The following is an 18,906-nucleotide window of genomic DNA, read 5'->3' on the forward strand; positions in this document are numbered from 1 at the left end:
CTTCAATGCAAGACACTTTTAATGCTCTCTACAACGAAACTCTGTCTCGCAGTGTGGCACAAAACCTACAGACCAACTGGTCGTATTTAAAGTACACCAGCGCCCAGATACAATACCTTCACTAGACGATAACGATGTTAATGTTACAAGTGGATTGCCACTACAGAGAAGTTACTAAATAAGGTTTCCCGAAACTCCTACAATAAAGAAACTAAATAAATGTTCCAAAATTCGAATGAAGAACTGCTGCCAAAATCAGTAACTTGGAAGCGGTACTGTCAGTGTAGCGAAGCTACTCAAATTAGTTAACAGAGGCAAATATTCCGGCCCAGATTGTTTACCACTTAGATTAATTTCAAAGTATGCTGATAAAAGAACTCCATACCTCGAATATACAACCGCTGGCTGGACAAAAGATCGGTGCATAAGGATTGGAAAGTTACACATGTTACGATAATAAGAAAAGAAATGGAGTATTCCTCTGAAATACACACCCAAATCACTGACGCCGATGTGCAGTACGATTTTGGAAATTATACTGTTTTCGAACATTATGAATTATACAGTTGACTATCGTTCACTAACGTCATTCAGCGGTTCCTGCTGCATTCTCAGCCACTGACCATCGATATGTTTAAAGGTCTTAAAACTATCATGTAATAATAAACGCGCTATGCAATCTACACTGTTTTAAATCACACTGAGGCGACAAAATTCATGGGATACCCCCTAATATCGTTTTGGGCCTCCTTTAGCCCGGCGCAGTGCAGCAATTCGACTTAGCGTGGACTGAACATGTCGTTGGAAGTCCCCTGTGAAAATACCGATCCTTGCTGCTTGTATAGCCGTCCACAACTGCGAAAGGGTTGCGTGTGCAAGAGTTTGTATACACGAATTGTACTCTCGATTACATCTAAATAATTAAAATGACTCTGAGCACTATGGGACTTACCATCTGAGGTCGTCAGTCCCCTAGAACTTAGAACTACTTAAAATTAACTTAAGGACATCACACACCTCCATGCTCGAGGCAGGATTCGAACCTGCGACCGTAGCGGACGCTCGGTTCCAGACTGAAGCGCCAAGAACCGCTCGGCCACACCAACCGGCTCGATTACCTCTCATCTGTGGTCGATGGGATCCATGTCGGGCGATCTGGGTGGCCAAATCTTTCGCTCCAATTGTCCAGAATGTTCCTCAAACGAACTGCCAACTGTTATCGCCAGGTGAAGTGACATATTCTCATCCATAAAAATCCCATGATGATTTGGCAACATGAGGTCCACGAATAGCTGCAAATGGTATCCAAGTAGACAAACATAACCATTTCCAGTCATTGATCGGTTGAGTTGGATTAGAGGACTCAGTCCTTTTCACGTAAACACAGCCCACACTTTTACTGAGTCACCACCAGCTTGCACAGTGCTTTGCTGACAACATGGCTCAGCGCCACACTCTAACCCTACCGTCACTTTTTACCAAATGAAATCGGGCTTCATCTGGTCAGGCCACGGTTATCCAGTCGTCTAGGGTCCAACCGATATGTTCACGAGCCCAGGAGAGGCGCTGCAGGCGATGTTGTGCTGTTAGTAAAGGCAGTCGCATCGGACGTCAGCTGCCATAGCCCATTAATCCCAAATTTCGCCACTGTTTCTAACGGATAAATTCTTCGTACGTCCCACATTGATTTCTGCTGCTATCTCACGCACTGTTGTTCGTCTAATACCACTGAAAACTGTAGGCAAACGTCGCTGCTCTGGGTTGCTAAGTGAAATCTGTTACCACTGACAACTCTACGTAAACGCCGTTGGTCTCGGTCGTTAAGAAGAGACCCGTGGTGAGAGGCCAAACCTGATATATGGTATTCTCGGCAAACTCTTGACATTGTCGATGTCGGAATATCGAATTCCATAACTATTTCAGAAATTTAATGTCCCATGCGTCTAACTCCGCAGACCATTCCCTGCCATAATACGTGGGAAACCTTTTCGCATGAATCCTCTGAGTAAAATGAATACTCCGCCAATGCACTGACCTTTCATGCATCACGTACGTGATACTTCCGCCATCTGTATACGCGCATTTAGGTATCCCGTGACTTTTGTCATTTCAGCATGTCGGAAAATGACAGAACTCTCAGTTGAACGTACAGTGTTTAGTGTACAGGGTGAAGCGAAATTCCCGCACTCGGGCTTGGGAGCGCGATTTCTCACATGTCAGCGATGAAAAAACTGTCCGTCACAAAATTTCGTCCAGCGAGAACATCCAGCAGAAAATGAACGTTAAAGAGTGGCAATCTGGCAACACTGTAACCATATATATATATATATATATATATATATATATATATATATATATATATATATATAGTAACTACGTCTGTCAACATATATTAGATGTAGTGTGCAGTTGGTGCATTCGATAGAGTTCTGGGTTAGCGTGCAGGAGGTTGAGGGTTCGATTATGGGTTCAAACATATGACTTTTATTTGGTAAATGTAGTCCAGGTGGTACGGTATCGGGCATCTTAATCGCCAACAGCGATTGCAGTGGGTCTTCTGGAAAACGTTTGCACTTGCCAACTACAATCGTAGAAATGCAAGATTGGTCAGCTTTGAAAGAAGCCCTTTCCACAGCGTGGGCTCGAATTTATTCGCACCACTTCATCTACTAAACGCGAAACCTGTTTTCATTGTACCCTCCTCTAAAGGTCACATAGATTAGTACCAACTATTATTCATGCCTCGTTCAGGTCCATTACATATCGTTAGGGCCTTATGTTGCCAGTAGGACTAGCAACTTGTTTTGCGAATAATTTCCAAACTCGGTTACTATTTGTATGTGTTATCACCATGGTCCCATCAATTGTTTCAAGTGTCTATTTCTTATTAGTCTAACCACGTATTTGTTGTGTTCATCGTCACACAATGATGCAAATTTAGGATACGTGTGACATACGAAATGGTGTATATTACGGTACAAAATGTCAGAATGCAATTAGCAAATAACAAAAATGCTGCCCAACCCAGGATTGACCCCACGACCTCCTGCATGCTAACACAAAACTCTATCCACTGCACCAAGTGTGTAGCACGATTAACGTATGGTGTCAAAGGTAATTACGATACATTTCGTTACAGTGTTGCCAACTGGCACTCGTTAACGTCCTTTTTCTGCCGGATGTACTCGCCGGACTAAATTTTGTGAGAGACACTTTTTTGTCGCTGGCATGTGAGGAGTCGTGCTGTGACGACCGAGTACCCGAATTTCGCTTCACCCCGTATAAAACACACACTGATGATGCGTTACAGAAAATAAATACAAAGCGCGTGTGGCTTTATGAAATCTATATGGCTAAAAACGTGAATGTTCGTTTGTTACAGAACCTTAAATCTCCGTAAGTTCTTCACCGATAACTTAGAATTGAACGAAAGAAGTAATACATAAATATATGTGTAATATATGAAGGGGAAATTTTGTTACTAAAAATCTCAAAGTTCTTCTCGTATATACCCGAAATATTTACGCGACACTCTAATGAACATTCGGACAGACATACAAAGGTTTATTTTTTGATGTAAATGATATTTAAAGACATATTTAATATGGAAATAGTGTACACGCTGCTACCAAAAATCTAGAAAAGCCACTGGGTGATGTACTTTTACGTGATACTTTAATGAATATTCCGAAAGGCAGAGGCTAAATATTTTTGAATTATATAGGATATAAAATATATGTAATATATAAAGGTGAAAAGTTATTACAAAAAATCGTAAGAAACCCTTCAGTAATTTACTTTATATTTTTGTGCCTTACTCTACTAGAACTGTGATTCAGCATGGACTATAATCTTTTTAATATGTATAACAAGTAATTATATGTATAATACGTAATAGGGAAACGTTATTACGAAAAATCTCGAGAACTTCTCGGCCGATTTACTTCAAATTTCTACATCTTACTCTAGGAAACGTTCGGATGGACATTGACTACATACAGGGGTAAATTATTGAAATAAATGAAGAATCTGTAAATTAGTCACAAACTACGGCGTGTACACACTTTATTCAATACAGGTTAACGTCACCACCGGTATTCGGATTTATGTTGTGACATCTTCGATATGCCTGTCATCATTAGTCATGATGGGGCACAGACGAATACCGAAATTCTGCATGACCCGCTGTAGTGTCGGAACATCGATGCTGTCGATAACCTTCTGAACAGCTGTTTTCAGCTCAGCGATGGTTTTGGGTTTATTGCTGTACATCTTGTCTTTAATATAGCCCCACAAAAAGGAGTCGCATGTGTTCAGATCCGGAGAATACGGGGGCCAGTCGAGACCCATGCCATTGGCCTCTGGGTACCCCAGAGAAATTATGAGGACCCCAGAATCTTCCTCCAGGACATCAAACACCCTTCTACTTCGATTGGGTCGAACTCCGTCTTGCACGAACCACAACTTGTCGAAATCAGGGTCACTTTGGATAATGGGGATGAAATCGTCTTCCAAAACCTTCACGCACTACTCGGTAGTCACCGTGCCATCAAGGAATATCGCACCAATTATTCCGGGACTGGACATTGCACATCACACAGTGACCCGCTGAGTGTGAAGATACTTCTCGATCACGAAATGCGGATTCTCAGTCCTCCAAATGCGCCAATTTTTCTTATTGACGAACCCATGCAGGTGAACGTGGGCTTCGTTGCTAAACCAAACCTTACAGCGCATACTAATTTCCATCATGCTTCGCTGCCTATCGTGCAGTTCGAACGTCCGACCGGAAACCGTTCAGAAGTAATGGCGATTTCATTTCACACACTTCAATAATTCTTACTCTGTATTTTAGTTGTTTTCGATTTTCTCAGGAAACAGGGAAGTAATGATTAAATTTAGTCTATGGAATCTGATTCGCAAAAACGTTAAAAGAACCGCAAGCCCGCATCTCGTGGTCGTGCGGTAGCGTTCTCGCTTCCCACGCCCGGGTTCCCGGGTTCAATTCCCGGCGGGGACAGGGATTTTCTCCGCCTCGTGATGGCTGGGTGTTGTGTGCTGTCCTTAGGTTAGTTAGGTTTAAGTAGTTCTAAGTTCTAGGGGACTTATGACCACAGCAGTTGAGTCCCATAGTGCTCAGAGCCATTTGAACCTTTTGAACCATTTTTTTTTTAGAACCGCAAGGTCATAGAAAGGGGAAAGAGGTGTCAATTGGGGGGGGGGGGTGAGGGGGGAGGGGTGAGAGGAAATTTACATAGAGAGGGAATAGAAAGATATTAAAAAACTAAAAACCCGCCTCGATTGCGAAAAAAAGCACCTAGTGTTAAGTGTTAACCCAGGTTTCGGCGTGGATAACTACACCTTCAGAACAACAATAAAACCCACAAGTGCCTAAGACGACCTTTGTCAATGGTTACGCCGAAACCTGGGTTAACACTTAACAGTAGGTGCTTTTTTTCGCAATCGAGGCAGGTTTTTAGTTTTTTAATATACAGGGTGATTCAAAAAGAATACCACAACTTTAAAAATGTGTATTTAATGAAAGAAACATAATATAACCTTCTGTTATACATCATTACAAAGAGTATTTAAAAAGGTTTTTTTTCGCTCAAAAGAAAGTTCAGAGATGTTCAATATGGCCCCCTCCAGACACTCGAGCAATATCAACCCGATACTCTAACTCGTTCCACACTCTCTGTAGCATATCAGGCGTAACAGTTTGGATAGCTGCTGTTATTTCTCGTTTCAAATCATCAATGGTGGGTGGGAGAGGTGGCCGAAACACCATATCCTTAACATACCCCCATAAGAAAAAATCGCAGGGGGTAAGATCAGGGCTTCTTGGAGGCCAGTGATGAAGTGCTCTGTCACGGGCTGCCTGGCGGCCGATCCATCGCCTCGGGTAGTTGACGTTCAGGTAGTTACGGACAGATAAGTGCTGAAATATGAATTGTTGTGCTTCTTGTTCGAGCTGAGGGAACAGCTAATTCTCTAACATCTCCAGATACTGTAGTCCAGTTACAGTAGCATCTTCGAAGAATAAGGGACCAAAAACTTTATTGGCTGAAATGGCGAACAAATGTACAACTAAATGAAACTTTATAGCTCCCTTAATTCGCCGACAGATAGTGCTTTGCTCTGCCTTTTGTCGTTGCAGAGTTTTAAATTCCTAAAGTTGTGGTATTCTTTTTGAATCACCCTGTATTTACCAACGGTTGCTGACGCGCTGCGATGTTGAAGGTTCTGGAATAGAAAGAGATTAGGGTATGGTAATTTCTCAAACACGCTTAAGAATTGGGAAACTTTGCCGGGTTCGCTGGTTATCAGCATAATAATGTCTGCAGTTAATCGTGAGCCGGTGGTGCGGCTGATGTAGTGAGAACAGCGCGCGCTGTGCGTGTGCCTTGCAGCTGACGGCGGAGCTGTTCCCTGCGGGCACATCGGTGCGGCACCTGCAGATCTCGCAGTCGGCGCTGCGCGACATCGGCGAGGACGCGCTGGCGGCGGTGCGCGCCTCCCTGGAGTCGCTGAGCGTCATCTCCGGCCGGCTGGCGCAGGTGCCGCAGAAGGCGCTGTCCGGGCTGACGCGCCTGCGCGCGCTCGACCTCGAGGCCAACGAGGTGGCCGACCTCACCAGCTACTCCTTCTACGGGCTGTCGCTCGTCAAGCTCAACCTCAAGGGCAACGTCGTCGAGAAGATCTCCGAGTACGCCTTCGCCGGACTCGAAGCCACGCTCACCGAGCTCGACCTCGCCGAGAACAAGCTCAAGGTGACTAATTACTGCACATGCGAACTATGTTTAAGAAATGAGCCAGCTGTGTAGTAAACAGACAGGAAAAACTCAGAAATTTTTCATTTCTATACATCTGGGACCGAGCGAGGTGGCGCAGTGGTTAGACACTGGACTCGCATTCGAGAGGACGACGGTTCAATCCCGCGTCCGGCCGTCCTGATTTAGGTTTTCCGTGATTTCCCTAAATCGCTCCAGGCAAATGCCGGGATGGTTCATTTCAAAGGGCACGGCCGACTTCCTTCCCCGTCCTTCCCTAATCCGATGAGACCGATGACCTCGCTGTCTGGTCTCCTTCCCCAAAACCAACCAACCAACCTATACATCTGGGAAGGTCTGCAACTGATACAATAGGGGAAAATATTCTTCTAGAACCACATTAAGTAGTTTTCATCTAATTGCACATCTAGTTTTACAAAGCTCCATTCCTTATTCAAATTCGCCGAAAAAGTATCAGTTTCATTCTTCCCATCTGCTGGCTGTGTGGCACATTCTTATTGTTACCTACTTGAAAATGCTAACTACAGATCAGCTGTTCAGTTTTTAGCTGATCGAGTTGGCGCAGTGGTTTTCAAACTGGGCTGGACGACGGTTGAAACCCACGTCCAGCCATCCTGATGTAGGTTTTCCACAATTTCCCCAAATTTCTTCAGGCAGATGCTGACATTGCTCCTTTGCAAGTGAAACCTCCCCTTTGAAAAATTAATGAATTACTTTGCTGATAAACCCCTACGTTATTTGATTTTAAAACAGCTGAGCAAAACTGATCGTACTCAGATATTCACTAAACTGACACACAATATTTTTAGCGCAACGCAATCTTTCGGTAATCCCTACAAGAGAATGGCCCTGACTAACAATAACCTATAACTTTCATGAATCACTTACCTCACAAAAATTTTCATTACTCGAACAACTGCAATACAGCAAGCGCCAATACTGCCAGCTAAATAAAAGATTCTAACTACTGAAGGCACTATATATATATATATATATATATATATATATATATATATATATATATATATATATATATATATCAGTTCATGACATACAGTCTTACAGATTTACTCTTTCTGGCGGACACACGTCCAGACCATCCGCTCTCAAAACTCCGCCATCTCACTCCCCACATCCACCACTGATGGCGCCTCACCTCCAACTGCGCAACGCTACGCGCTGTTCACATCCAACTGCCCAACACTACAATAGCAAATTCCTACAATGCAGACCAGCCACAGACTGCACGCAGCATAGTCAATGATTTTCATACAGAGCGCTACGTGATGTTACCAACATAAAAACATAAACAGCCTACTTACACAAGGGCATGGCCGACTTCCTTCCCTAATCCAACGGGACTGATGTGCTCGCTATTTGTTCCCTATCCCCTCCCCGTGGCCCCAAAATCAACCAACCAACCAGCATGCTGCACATTTATGAATTACGTTGATTTGAGTGATGCACACCGCTGGTAGTTTAACTTCTTGGTACACACATAAAGTTTTTTTGTATTATCCCGGTTCCCAGAACTCCTGAAGAAAGACGTTGACTGTGGATATTGTATTACAGATACCGTACGTTTGACTGTTCAGAGATGTCACTAATCCCGCCGAAACAACCATGCATGAGCAGCGCCAATTAAACGGAGGGGGTCCGACAGCCGATCAGTTACAGTCATTCCACCAGGAAGAAGGTACATGACTCGTGTTGTCTGTAGTTCAACCATGCCTAAACGGTCAACACCGCGTTTCGATCGTGTCCGCATGATTACTTTGTACCAGGAAGGGCTCTCAGCAACGGAAGTGTCCTGGCGATGCGGGGTGATACAAAGCGATGATGGACGGACATGGAGGAGATACAGGGAGACAGGAACTGTCGATGACATGCCTCCCTCAGGCCGACAAAGGGCTACTACTGCAGTGGGTGACCGCTACCTACGGGTTATGACTCGAAGGAACCCTGACAGCAACGCCACCATGTTAAATAATGCTTTTCGTGTAGCCACAGAACGCTGTGTTACGACTCAAACTGTGCGCAATAGGCTACATGATGCGCATCTACACTCCCGACGTCCATGGCGAGGTCCATCTTTGGAACCACAACACCATGCAGCGCGGTACAGATAGGCCCAATATCATGCCGAATGGACCGCTCAGGATTGGCATCACGTACTCTTCACCGATTAGTGACGCATATGCCTTCAACCCTACAATGTTCGGAGACGTGTTTGGAGGCAACCCGGTCTAGGATGAATGCCTTAGAATCAAGGTCCAGCGAGTGAAGCTAGGTGGAGGTTCTCTGCTGTTTGGGGTGCCATTATGTGGGGCCGACGTACACCGCTGGTGGTCATGGAAGGCACTTTTACGGCTGGACGATACGCGAATGCCGTCCTCCGACCGATAGTACAACTATATCGTCAGTATAATGGCGAGGAATTCCTCTTAATGGAGACAATTCCGCCCCCATCGTGCAAATCTTCTGAATCACTTACTTCTGGATAATATCGCTCAACTGGAGTGACCAGCATGTTCTCCCGATCTGAAGACTATCAAACATCCCTTCGATAGACTGAAAAGGGCTTTTTATGGACGATGTGACTCACCAAACACTGTGAGGGATCTATGCCGAATCGCCGTTGAGGAGTGGGCCAATCTGGACTGACATTGCCTTGATGAAGTTGTGGATAGTATGCCGCGACGAATACAGACATGCACCAATGGCAGAGGTCGCGCTACTGTGTACACAATCTGGACCGCCACCTCTGAAGGTCTCGCTGTATGGTGGTACAACATGCAATGTGTGGTTTTCATTTGCAATAAAAAGAGTGGAAATGATGTTTAAGTTTATCTCTATTCCGATTTTCTATGTGTATATTACTCGTAAAACGATGATCTACGAGGTGCGGCTAGAAAAAAACCGGACTGATGCTGGAAAAAACATTTATTTACAATTATTTACAATTTCATGTTATCTCCTTCGATGTACTCTCCTCCTCGGTCTCTACACCGCTCCATACGAATTTTCCACTGTTCATAGCAATGCTGCAGATCATTTTCGATAAGTCCATACATTACTTCCGTCGCTTTTTCTTTTACTGCTTCAACAGTCTCAAATCTAGTTCCTTTCAAAGCTGACTTGACTTTAGGGAAAAGAAAAAAGTCACAGGGGGCCAAATCAGGTGAGTAGGGTGGATGATCTAAGATGGGAATGTTGTGTTTTGCCAAAAACGTCTTCACTGACAACGCACTGTGAGCTGGGGCATTGTCTTGGTGAAGGATCCATGACTTTTTTCTCCACAAATCGTTCCGTTTTCTCCGTAATCGCTCACGTAGGGTAGCCAGGACGCTAATGTAGTAATGCTGATTCACTGTTTGTCCCTCTGGTACCCAATCAATGTGCACAATCCCTTTGATGTCAAAAAAAAAAAAAAACAATCATCATTGCCTTGAATTTCGATTTTGACATTCGTGCTTTTTTTTGTCGTGGAGAACCAGGAGTTTTCCAATGCTTCGATTGGCGTTTAGTTTCGGGATCGTAAGTAAAAAAACCACGATTCATCGCAAGTAATAACATTTTGTAAGAAGGTGGGATCACTTTCAATGTTTTCCAGGATGTCAGAACAAATCATTCTTCGGCGTTCCTTCTGTTCAATTGTGAGACACTTTGGAACCATTTTTGAACACACTTTGTTCATGTTGAAACTTTCATAAAGAATCTGCCTAACACTTTCCTCGTCAACTCCTGTTAACTCAGACACTGCTCTGATTGTTAAACGGCGATGTTGTCGAACTAGTTTACCGATTTTTTCAATGTTTGCATCAGTTTTTGCTGACAATGGTCTGCCAGCGCGAGTGTCATCACTGGTGTCTTCGCGGCCATCTTTAAATCGTTTAAACCACTCAAACACTTGTGTTCGCGATAAACAATCATCGCCGTACACTTGTTGTAACATTACAAACGCTTCACTTGCAGATTTTCCTAGTTTGAAACAAAATTTGATGTTAACACGCTGTTCTTTCTGTACACTCAACATTTTCCGACGCACAGACAAAACGTCAACTTCTTAAAACAGACGCCACGAGCAGACTGAGTGCAGGAGGCAGATGAAACTCGAGCAGTAGGCGGAGCGAGAGTCACGTGACAGGCCACGCGACTTTCAGCCTTATTGCATTCGTTTTATTGTTTCACCAGTACTAGTCCGGTTTTTTTCTAGCCACACCTCGTAGAATGGGACATAAATTCCGTGGATAGTGCTGTCATGACAGAGCTATTCGTGTACTCCTGCTAATACTGGGAAATGTACTGACAGAAACGAATCTACGTTTGCAAATTTTGAGGTGTAAAGATTCGGAGGAAGTGAAATTACAGATTCATGTATAACTACAGCTACATCTAAGCTTATACTCTGCAAGCCACCATTAAGTACGCGCGTGTGATTGTGTACCAATATTAGCAGTTTGCTTTCATATTTCCTTCGCAACTTCTGCGAGAAAAATCACTTCATGCGTCTTCTGTTCTCATAATCACAATTGAAAGTATAGGGTGCTGACAGCACAGCCGTAACACAGGATTCTTCGAATACAAGTTCTCTACATTTACCCAACAAAGTTTCACGACCGCAACGCTCTATTCCTTATGAAACCACGTTAAAGTCTCTCAGAAGCTCTCGTACACTGTCTTAGCGACTGTACGGGCCTTATTAGATCTCCGCAGTGCTTGTCAGATTGTTTTCGATGTCATGGATACTTGATAAGAATACTACTTTAAAACTGTACGCACTAAGATATGGCGGTCGTTTTCTTTACAAAATGTTCAAATGTTGGTGAATTCGTAAGCGACCAAACTGATGAGGTCATCGGTCCCTATACTTACACACTACTTTAACTTATGCTAAGAACAACACACACAGCCATGCCCAAGAGAGGACTCGAACCTTCGGCGGGAGGGACCACGCAACCCGTGCATGGCACCTCAAACTGCGCGTCTACTCCGCGAGGCATTTCTTTACAGATAATTTATTCTTTCCCAGGGCTCTCCCAACAAGTCCAAAGAGTCCAGCATTCCCTGATCTGATTTTACATGTTCGTCCCACGTACGAGGCCCAGATCTTCTTCAAAGACTATGATTTAGGTGAAATTATCGAATAGCTCATTGCAAAACAATCGTATTCCACAGAATACAGAAAGCGTCTTTTGTACGTATGGGTCCAAGTGCTGTGAATTTCTTTGTGTAAGTGATTAAAACCTACGTAGCGAAATGTCCTTCTTCAAGAAACACAGGAAGATTAGAGTTTGACTTCCGATCATCTTTCCTCAATCACAATTTTTTTTTCTAAATCACCATGTTTGCTACCACTGTCATGTATGTACTCGTATGCTCTGTTGCTGCAAGAACACATGAGAATTTTCTAAACACTGCGATCTAGCTTAATTGAGATATCCGTAATCATTTCTTTGGTTTTTTCAGTATTTGTGTTAACTATCAATTACACGATACCGAAATATATTATGACCAGATTCGTTAACTTTTGACAGTGCCACTTCAGCTCTGTTGTACTCGCATTACAACATGTTTTTAAAACATATCTGAAGGTGACTGAAACGGGTAGTTTGAAGACCTAATAGGCTCGTGATCATGGCCGGAAAAGAAGAAACTTATTCTACACTTTCTCGATCATTGTTTGAATTGCGACCACGTAGCAGCTTGTAAAATTATGATTTTATAGGTAACTCGCGGTTATGACAAAAACATAAAACAATAAAATCACACATTCTTGATCGGCTTTGTAATAAGTACCTGTTTACGAGCTGGCGAAGCATATGCAGTCTTGACAGTCCCAATTATACAGGGTGATTCCTCGAAGTGTACGGAAAGGGAAACGACCTGCAGATAATGCAGAAAGAAATGGAAATGCCATGTGCTATGTTCCAAGCAAACTATTATTTAGAGACTTATTGCTTTTGTCTGCAGCTCACAAACATAAGTTCCGAAGAAAATAATACTAATTCATAAGTAAAATGATCGCATTACAATGACTTGATGGGGCTGATTAGTGTAAACGAAGGACGTTGGCTGGAAAATAAACGAAACATTTGAGCACTGAACTAATTAATGAAACACTTCAGGATGGAAAGATTACACTTCTCTGGCCCTGCCACGGAGAACTACTTGACAAAGCTAATGTGTTATACTTTCACTTGTATCTTTCCGGTGAGTATTATCAACACTAATGACGAAGAAACTTAATGATTACGGCTCGTATAAACAGAGGCATTGACACAAACTTTTCTTTCAGCAATTGTCAGAACAAAACAAAAGGTAAAGCTATTTTTGTTTGAAGATCTTCTGTAGTATCTGCTGACGATATATAAATGTCTTTGCGTTTATGAGTCTTCAAAATGGTTTGACGTAGTACGCCACGAATTGCTCTCCTGCGCCAATACCTTCGTCTCAGAGTAGAGCTTGCATCCAACGTCCTCATTTGCGTACACATCCTAAAGCGTACACTGTGTAAGAAACTTGTGCAACAGAGTCTCAACATGGATTTGTCCAAAGGTGTTTGATTTCCTGCAGTTACTGTTGTTGTTGTGGTCTTCAGTCCAGAGACTGGTTTGATCCTGTTCTCCATGTTACTCTATCCCGTGCAAGCTTCTTCATCTCCCAGTACCTACTGCAACCTATATCCTTCTGAATCTGTTTAGTGTATTTATCTCTTGGTCTCCCTCTACGATTTTACCCTCCACGCTGCCCTCCATTACTCAATTGGTGATTCCTTGATGCCTCAGAAAATTCACTACCAACCGATCCCTTCTTCTAGTCAAGCTGTGCCACAAATTTCTCTTCTCTCCAATTCTATTCAGTACCTTCTCATTAGTTATGTGATCTACCCATCTAATCTTCAGCATTCTTCTGTAGCACCACATTTCGAAAGGTTCCATTTACTTCTTGTCCAAACTATTTATCGTCCATGTTTCACTACCATACATGGCTACACTCCATAAAAATACTTCCAGAAACGACTTCCTGGCACTTAAATCTATACTCGATGTTAACAAATTTCTCTTCTTCAGAAACGCTTTCCTTGCCATTGCCAGTCTACATTTTATATCCTCTCTACGTCGACCATCATCAGTTATTTTGCTCCCTAAATAGCAAAACTCATTTCCTACTTTAAGCGTCTCATTTCCTAATGTATTTCCCACAGCATCACCTGATTTAATTCTAATACATTCCATTATTCTCATTTTGCTTCTGTCGATGTTCATCCTATATCCTCCTTTCAAGACACTGTCCATTCCGTTAATCTGCTCTTCCAGGTCCTTTGCTATCTCTGACAGAATTACAATGTCATCGGCGAACCTCGAAGTTTTTATTTCTTCTCCATGGATTTTAATTCCTACTCCGAATTTTTCTTTTGTCTCCTTTACTGCTTACTCAATATATAGATCGAATATCATCAGGGATAGGCTACAACCCTGTCTCACTCCCTTCCCAACGACTGCTTCCCTTTTGTGCCCCTCGACTTTTATTACTGCCATCTGGTTTCTGTACAAGTTGTAAATAGCCTTTCGCTCCCTGTATTTTACCCCTGCCACCTTCGGGATTTGAAAGAGAGCATTCCAGTCAACACTGTCAGAAGCTTTCTCTAAGTCTACAGATGCTAGAAACGTGGGTTTGCCTTTCCTTAATCTATTTTCTAAGATGAGTCGTAGGGTCAGTATTGCCTCACGCGTTCCAACATTTCTACGGAATCCAAACTGATTTCCCCCGAGGTCGGCTTCTACCAGTTTTTCGATTCGTCTGTAAAGAATATGGTTCCTATACTTACTGAAAGAATTGTTTTTCAGAGGCTACAGCGTTAATATGTTTCCCACTTTGTACTGCCGGCCGAAGTGGCCGTACGGTTAAAGGCGCTGCAGTCTGGAACCGCAAGACCGCTACGGTCGCAGGTTCGAATCCTGCCTCGGGCATGGATGTTTGTAATGTCCTTAGGTTAGTTAGGTTTGACTAGTTCTAAGTTCTAGGGGACTAATGACCTCAGAAGTTGAGTCCCATAGCGCTCAGAGCCATTTGAACCATTTGAACCATTTTGTACTACTCTCTACGTCTGGCATGCCTGCCACCCAGTTTCCTCTGTGTACGACAGACGTTCCCGATGCCGGCGCTGAGGCGACTGGAGAACCTGCGCTCGCTGCGGATGGCGTGGAACGAGATCGGCGCCATCCCGGACGACGGCTACTCTCGACTCGGCGCGCTGCTCTTCCTCGACCTGAGCTCCAACAACTTCGAGCTCATCCCCGCCGATTGCTTCCGACCGCTGCCCTCCGTGCGGACGCTCTCCCTCTACTATAACGCCATCGAGTCGGTGCACGCCGAGGCGTTCGTATCGCTCGTCGACCTCGAGTCCATTGACCTCAGCCACAACAACATTGTCTTTCTGGACGCCGTAACGTTCCAGGCGAACAAGAAACTGCGAACTATAGACCTCAGCCACAACCACATACACTACATCAGTGGGGTGTTCGCCAACCTGCCGGAACTCAGGGAACTGTTTCTGTCAGAGAACAACATACTAGAAATTCCCAGCGACGCATTCACCGCTTCTTCACAGCTGACGGTTATCTACCTGCAGCAGAATGCCATTAGACGAGTTGACCCGTCAGCGCTCAATACGCTAGTCAATCTGGTGCAGCTCCACCTAAGCGCCAACTTCATTCGAGTATTTCCGAAGGATCTGCTGCGGAATGTGACGAGTCTCCAGTCGCTCAGCCTCGACAGTAATAACATAGCAGGGCTGGAAGTGGGTACTTTCGAGACAGTGAAAAGCTTGAAGGAGCTTAGGTTGCACAGCAACCGCATCGTCGACATTACGAGAGGAGTGTTCGACCCGCTTCCGTCCCTGTTGGAGCTCCACCTGCAAAACAACCTAATCACAAATATCGAGTCAGGAGCATTTCGCAGTCTACAGAGCCTCCAGCACGTCAACCTACAAGGCAACCTGTTGGCCCAGCTTGGCGACGTCTTTTTACACGAGTCACCGTCCCTCGTATCCATACAGCTCGATTCCAATACTTTGGTTGACCTGCACAACGATTCTCTCCGCGGACAGTCCAGTGTTCAGATCATGTGGCTAGGGCACAATCGCCTCACCAGGGTGGATCGCGCAATATTCCGGGATCTGATGCTGATACAGCGGGTCTATCTCACTAATAACAGCATATCGCACATCGAGGACAAGGCCTTCGAACCGATGCAGGCACTAAAGTTCCTGGATTTGAGCCTCAACAGCTTGAGGCACATCACCATCAACACATTCGCCGAACTTCATGAACTGGAAGAGCTTTACCTGTCAGGTAACGGCATTCTCCAAATCGATCCCAGGGCGTTGACATCGCTGAAGAAACTTAGGGTTCTCGACTTATCCACTAACAGTATCGCCGTGCTCCATGACGATATTTTTCAAGAGGGACTTCCTATCAGAATACTTAATCTTAAAAACTGTACGGTAACAAAAATTGAGAAAGGTGCTTTCAGAGGCCTCAATAACTTGAACGAACTGAACCTGCAAAACAACCGACTGAAAGCGAGTTCTCTCCGCCAGATAGATATTCCCGGGCTGCGAATACTGTACGTGTCTGGTAATAATTTTAGTGATATACAGAGTAACGCTCTAGAAGGACTGCCGTCTCTACAGACTCTCGCGATAGATAATGCTCAAATAGTCAGACTACCAAAGAACATTCTAAGTAAAAATAAAGACATTATTAGAATAGATATGAGTGGTAACCGACTGAAACAACTTAGCCGCGAAACGTTCTCCGGCTTGAAAACGTTGAGAGAAGTCAGGTTACACCGCAATTCATTCCCAGACGTTCCGTACGCAGCCATATCGAACATTTCTACGATAGAAGTACTCGTCCTTTCAGGGAACTCCCTTACGAGTATCGATATGAGCAAACTGAGTGCTCTTAACAGATTACGGGAGATCGACCTCAGGGATAATGCTCTATCATCCCTTTCCGGATTTGCTTCGGTGAACTTCACGCACCTTCTGAAGGTGGATATGAGTTTCAATTCCTTATCGGCGCTGCCGGCTAACTTCTTCCACTTGTCGACGTCGCTGCGCCGGCTCGACCTGTCGTATAACCGCTTCAGGCAGATACCCACGGTGGCGCTGTCCGACCAGAACCTGCCCAGTCTGGGCTGGCTCAACCTGACAGGTAATCCTCTGACCCTCATCCACGACCTGTCCTCGGTGCAGCGTTTCAACAGCCTGCAGGAGGTGCACATCAGCGGCACCAACCTGACCATCGTGACCAGCAAGGACTTCGAGGCGTTCCCCACACTGCTGCACCTGTTCCTCGACCAGAACCGGCTGTCGCGCATCTCGCCAGGCGCCTTCCGCAGCCTGTCCAACCTGCTGTCGCTGGACCTCGGGGTCAACGAGCTGGAACTACTGCCACAGGAGAGGCTCACCGGCCTCCACCACCTGCGACTCCTCAACGTCACCCACAACAGGTTGAAGGAGCTCGAGGAATTTCCGCAGGACCTCAAGTCGCTCCAGATTCTCGACCTCTCCTTCAATCAGGTACCCATTCAATTAATTGTTAAGCAATTCCCATAAATCACTGGATATTGTAGTTTCCTGCAGTAAGTTATTTGAATGTGCTATCTCAGTTTTTGGTAACATAATTTTCGTTTCTGTTCCTTAAGCGAAACGTGGTTCGACTGAATCTAGTTCATAATTACGAATACTCCGTTACTTCTTACATACAGTAGTTACAAATTTGGTATTACTGACAGAAGAAAACTCTTCACTAATTTCTTGATTTTTTTCCAATGTAGCACTAAACTAACAGTATCCCTTGTCTCTTTAACCAAAAACACTTCACTTTCGCACGAAAGAAAGGTGAGATTGTATATAGGATACTCTCAAGAGAATGGGCTTTATCTACGATTATACGGAGCGTTATGGAAAACTTAACTGTCGTAGGACTACCCGGTAACACGTGACAAGTAACAAATTCACGCAGCACAAGAAATACTTTCTATTTTATTACTAGCTGACGAACTCGGTATTGCTCGGGTACACATTTCGCTAGTATTACAAACAAACAAACAAAATTAACTGAGTTTGTAGTGCAATTGGCTGGCTCTGAGCACTATGGGACTCAACTTCTGAGGTCATTAGTCCTCTAGAACTTAGAACTAGTTAACCTTAACTAACCTAAAGACATCACAAACATCCATGCCCGAGGCAGGATTCGAACCTGCGACCGTATCGGTCTTGCGGTTCCAGACTGCAGCGCCTTTAACCGCACGGCCACTTCGGCCGGCTGTAGTGCAATTCCATGGCCAGTTTTTGTATGCTGGGCACAGATCCTTCGCGTGTCTACAATGCGATTTTGTAAACGTCTCTACGGTAACGATTCTCTATAGCTCTATAGATGACAACTCTTTCAGTCTATTTATATGGATGGGGTGTCTGTTCATTCGGACATGTCCGAAAGAACCGACACGATATCCATGTAAGTATAGCATTCTGGCAATACCGGCCATGACCTTCCTCTTCTGTGCTGATACGCATATATTACCCGAACTGTTACGGACGGCCGGACTGGCCGTGCGGTTCTAGGCGATACAGTCTGGAGCTGAGCGGCCGCTCCGGTCGCAGGTTCGAATCCTGCCTCGGGCATGGATGTGTGTGATGTCCTTAGTTTAGTTAGGTTTAATTAGTTCTAAGTTCTAGGCGACTGATGACCTCAGAAGTTAAGTTGCATAGTGCTCAGAGCCATTTTTTTGAACTCTTACGGGACTTGGTAAGAATGTCTTCCACGAGTAATGAGTGTGTTGGGTAGGGACACTACGAATGTAGTGTGTGGTCATATATGGTAAGAATGTGGTTCTCGCGAGGGGCGTGAGCGAGATAGTACCTGCAGGCTCACTATCCTCTGTTTCGTCGGTGGCTCACGTGGATAGAGCGTCTGCCATGTAAGCAGTAGATCCCGGGTTCGATTCCCGGTCGGGGCACACATTGTCACCTGTCCCCGTTCATATATACCAACGCCCGTCAGCAGCTGAATGTATTAATGTATAATTCTAATTTCTTTAA

At 44.4% G+C, this 18,906-nt stretch overlaps 1 protein-coding gene across 1 annotated transcript in view; it reads left to right on the forward strand.

Annotated features, from left to right (window-relative positions):
* Window positions 1–18,906, forward strand: part of LOC126417142 (protein artichoke) — a 116,485-nt gene that overhangs the window by 61,185 nt on the left and 36,394 nt on the right. Inside the window, exons 5-6 of the mRNA XM_050085038.1 lie at window positions 6,411–6,770; window positions 14,941–17,382. Of these exons, the coding sequence (XP_049940995.1) occupies window positions 6,411–6,770; window positions 14,941–17,382 (2,802 nt within the window). The remainder of the gene's footprint in view (window positions 1–6,410; window positions 6,771–14,940; window positions 17,383–18,906) is intronic.

Source organism: Schistocerca serialis, chromosome 8 (assembly GCF_023864345.2).
Source record: "Schistocerca serialis cubense isolate TAMUIC-IGC-003099 chromosome 8, iqSchSeri2.2, whole genome shotgun sequence".
Classification (NCBI taxonomy): Eukaryota; Metazoa; Arthropoda; class Insecta; order Orthoptera; family Acrididae; genus Schistocerca; species Schistocerca serialis.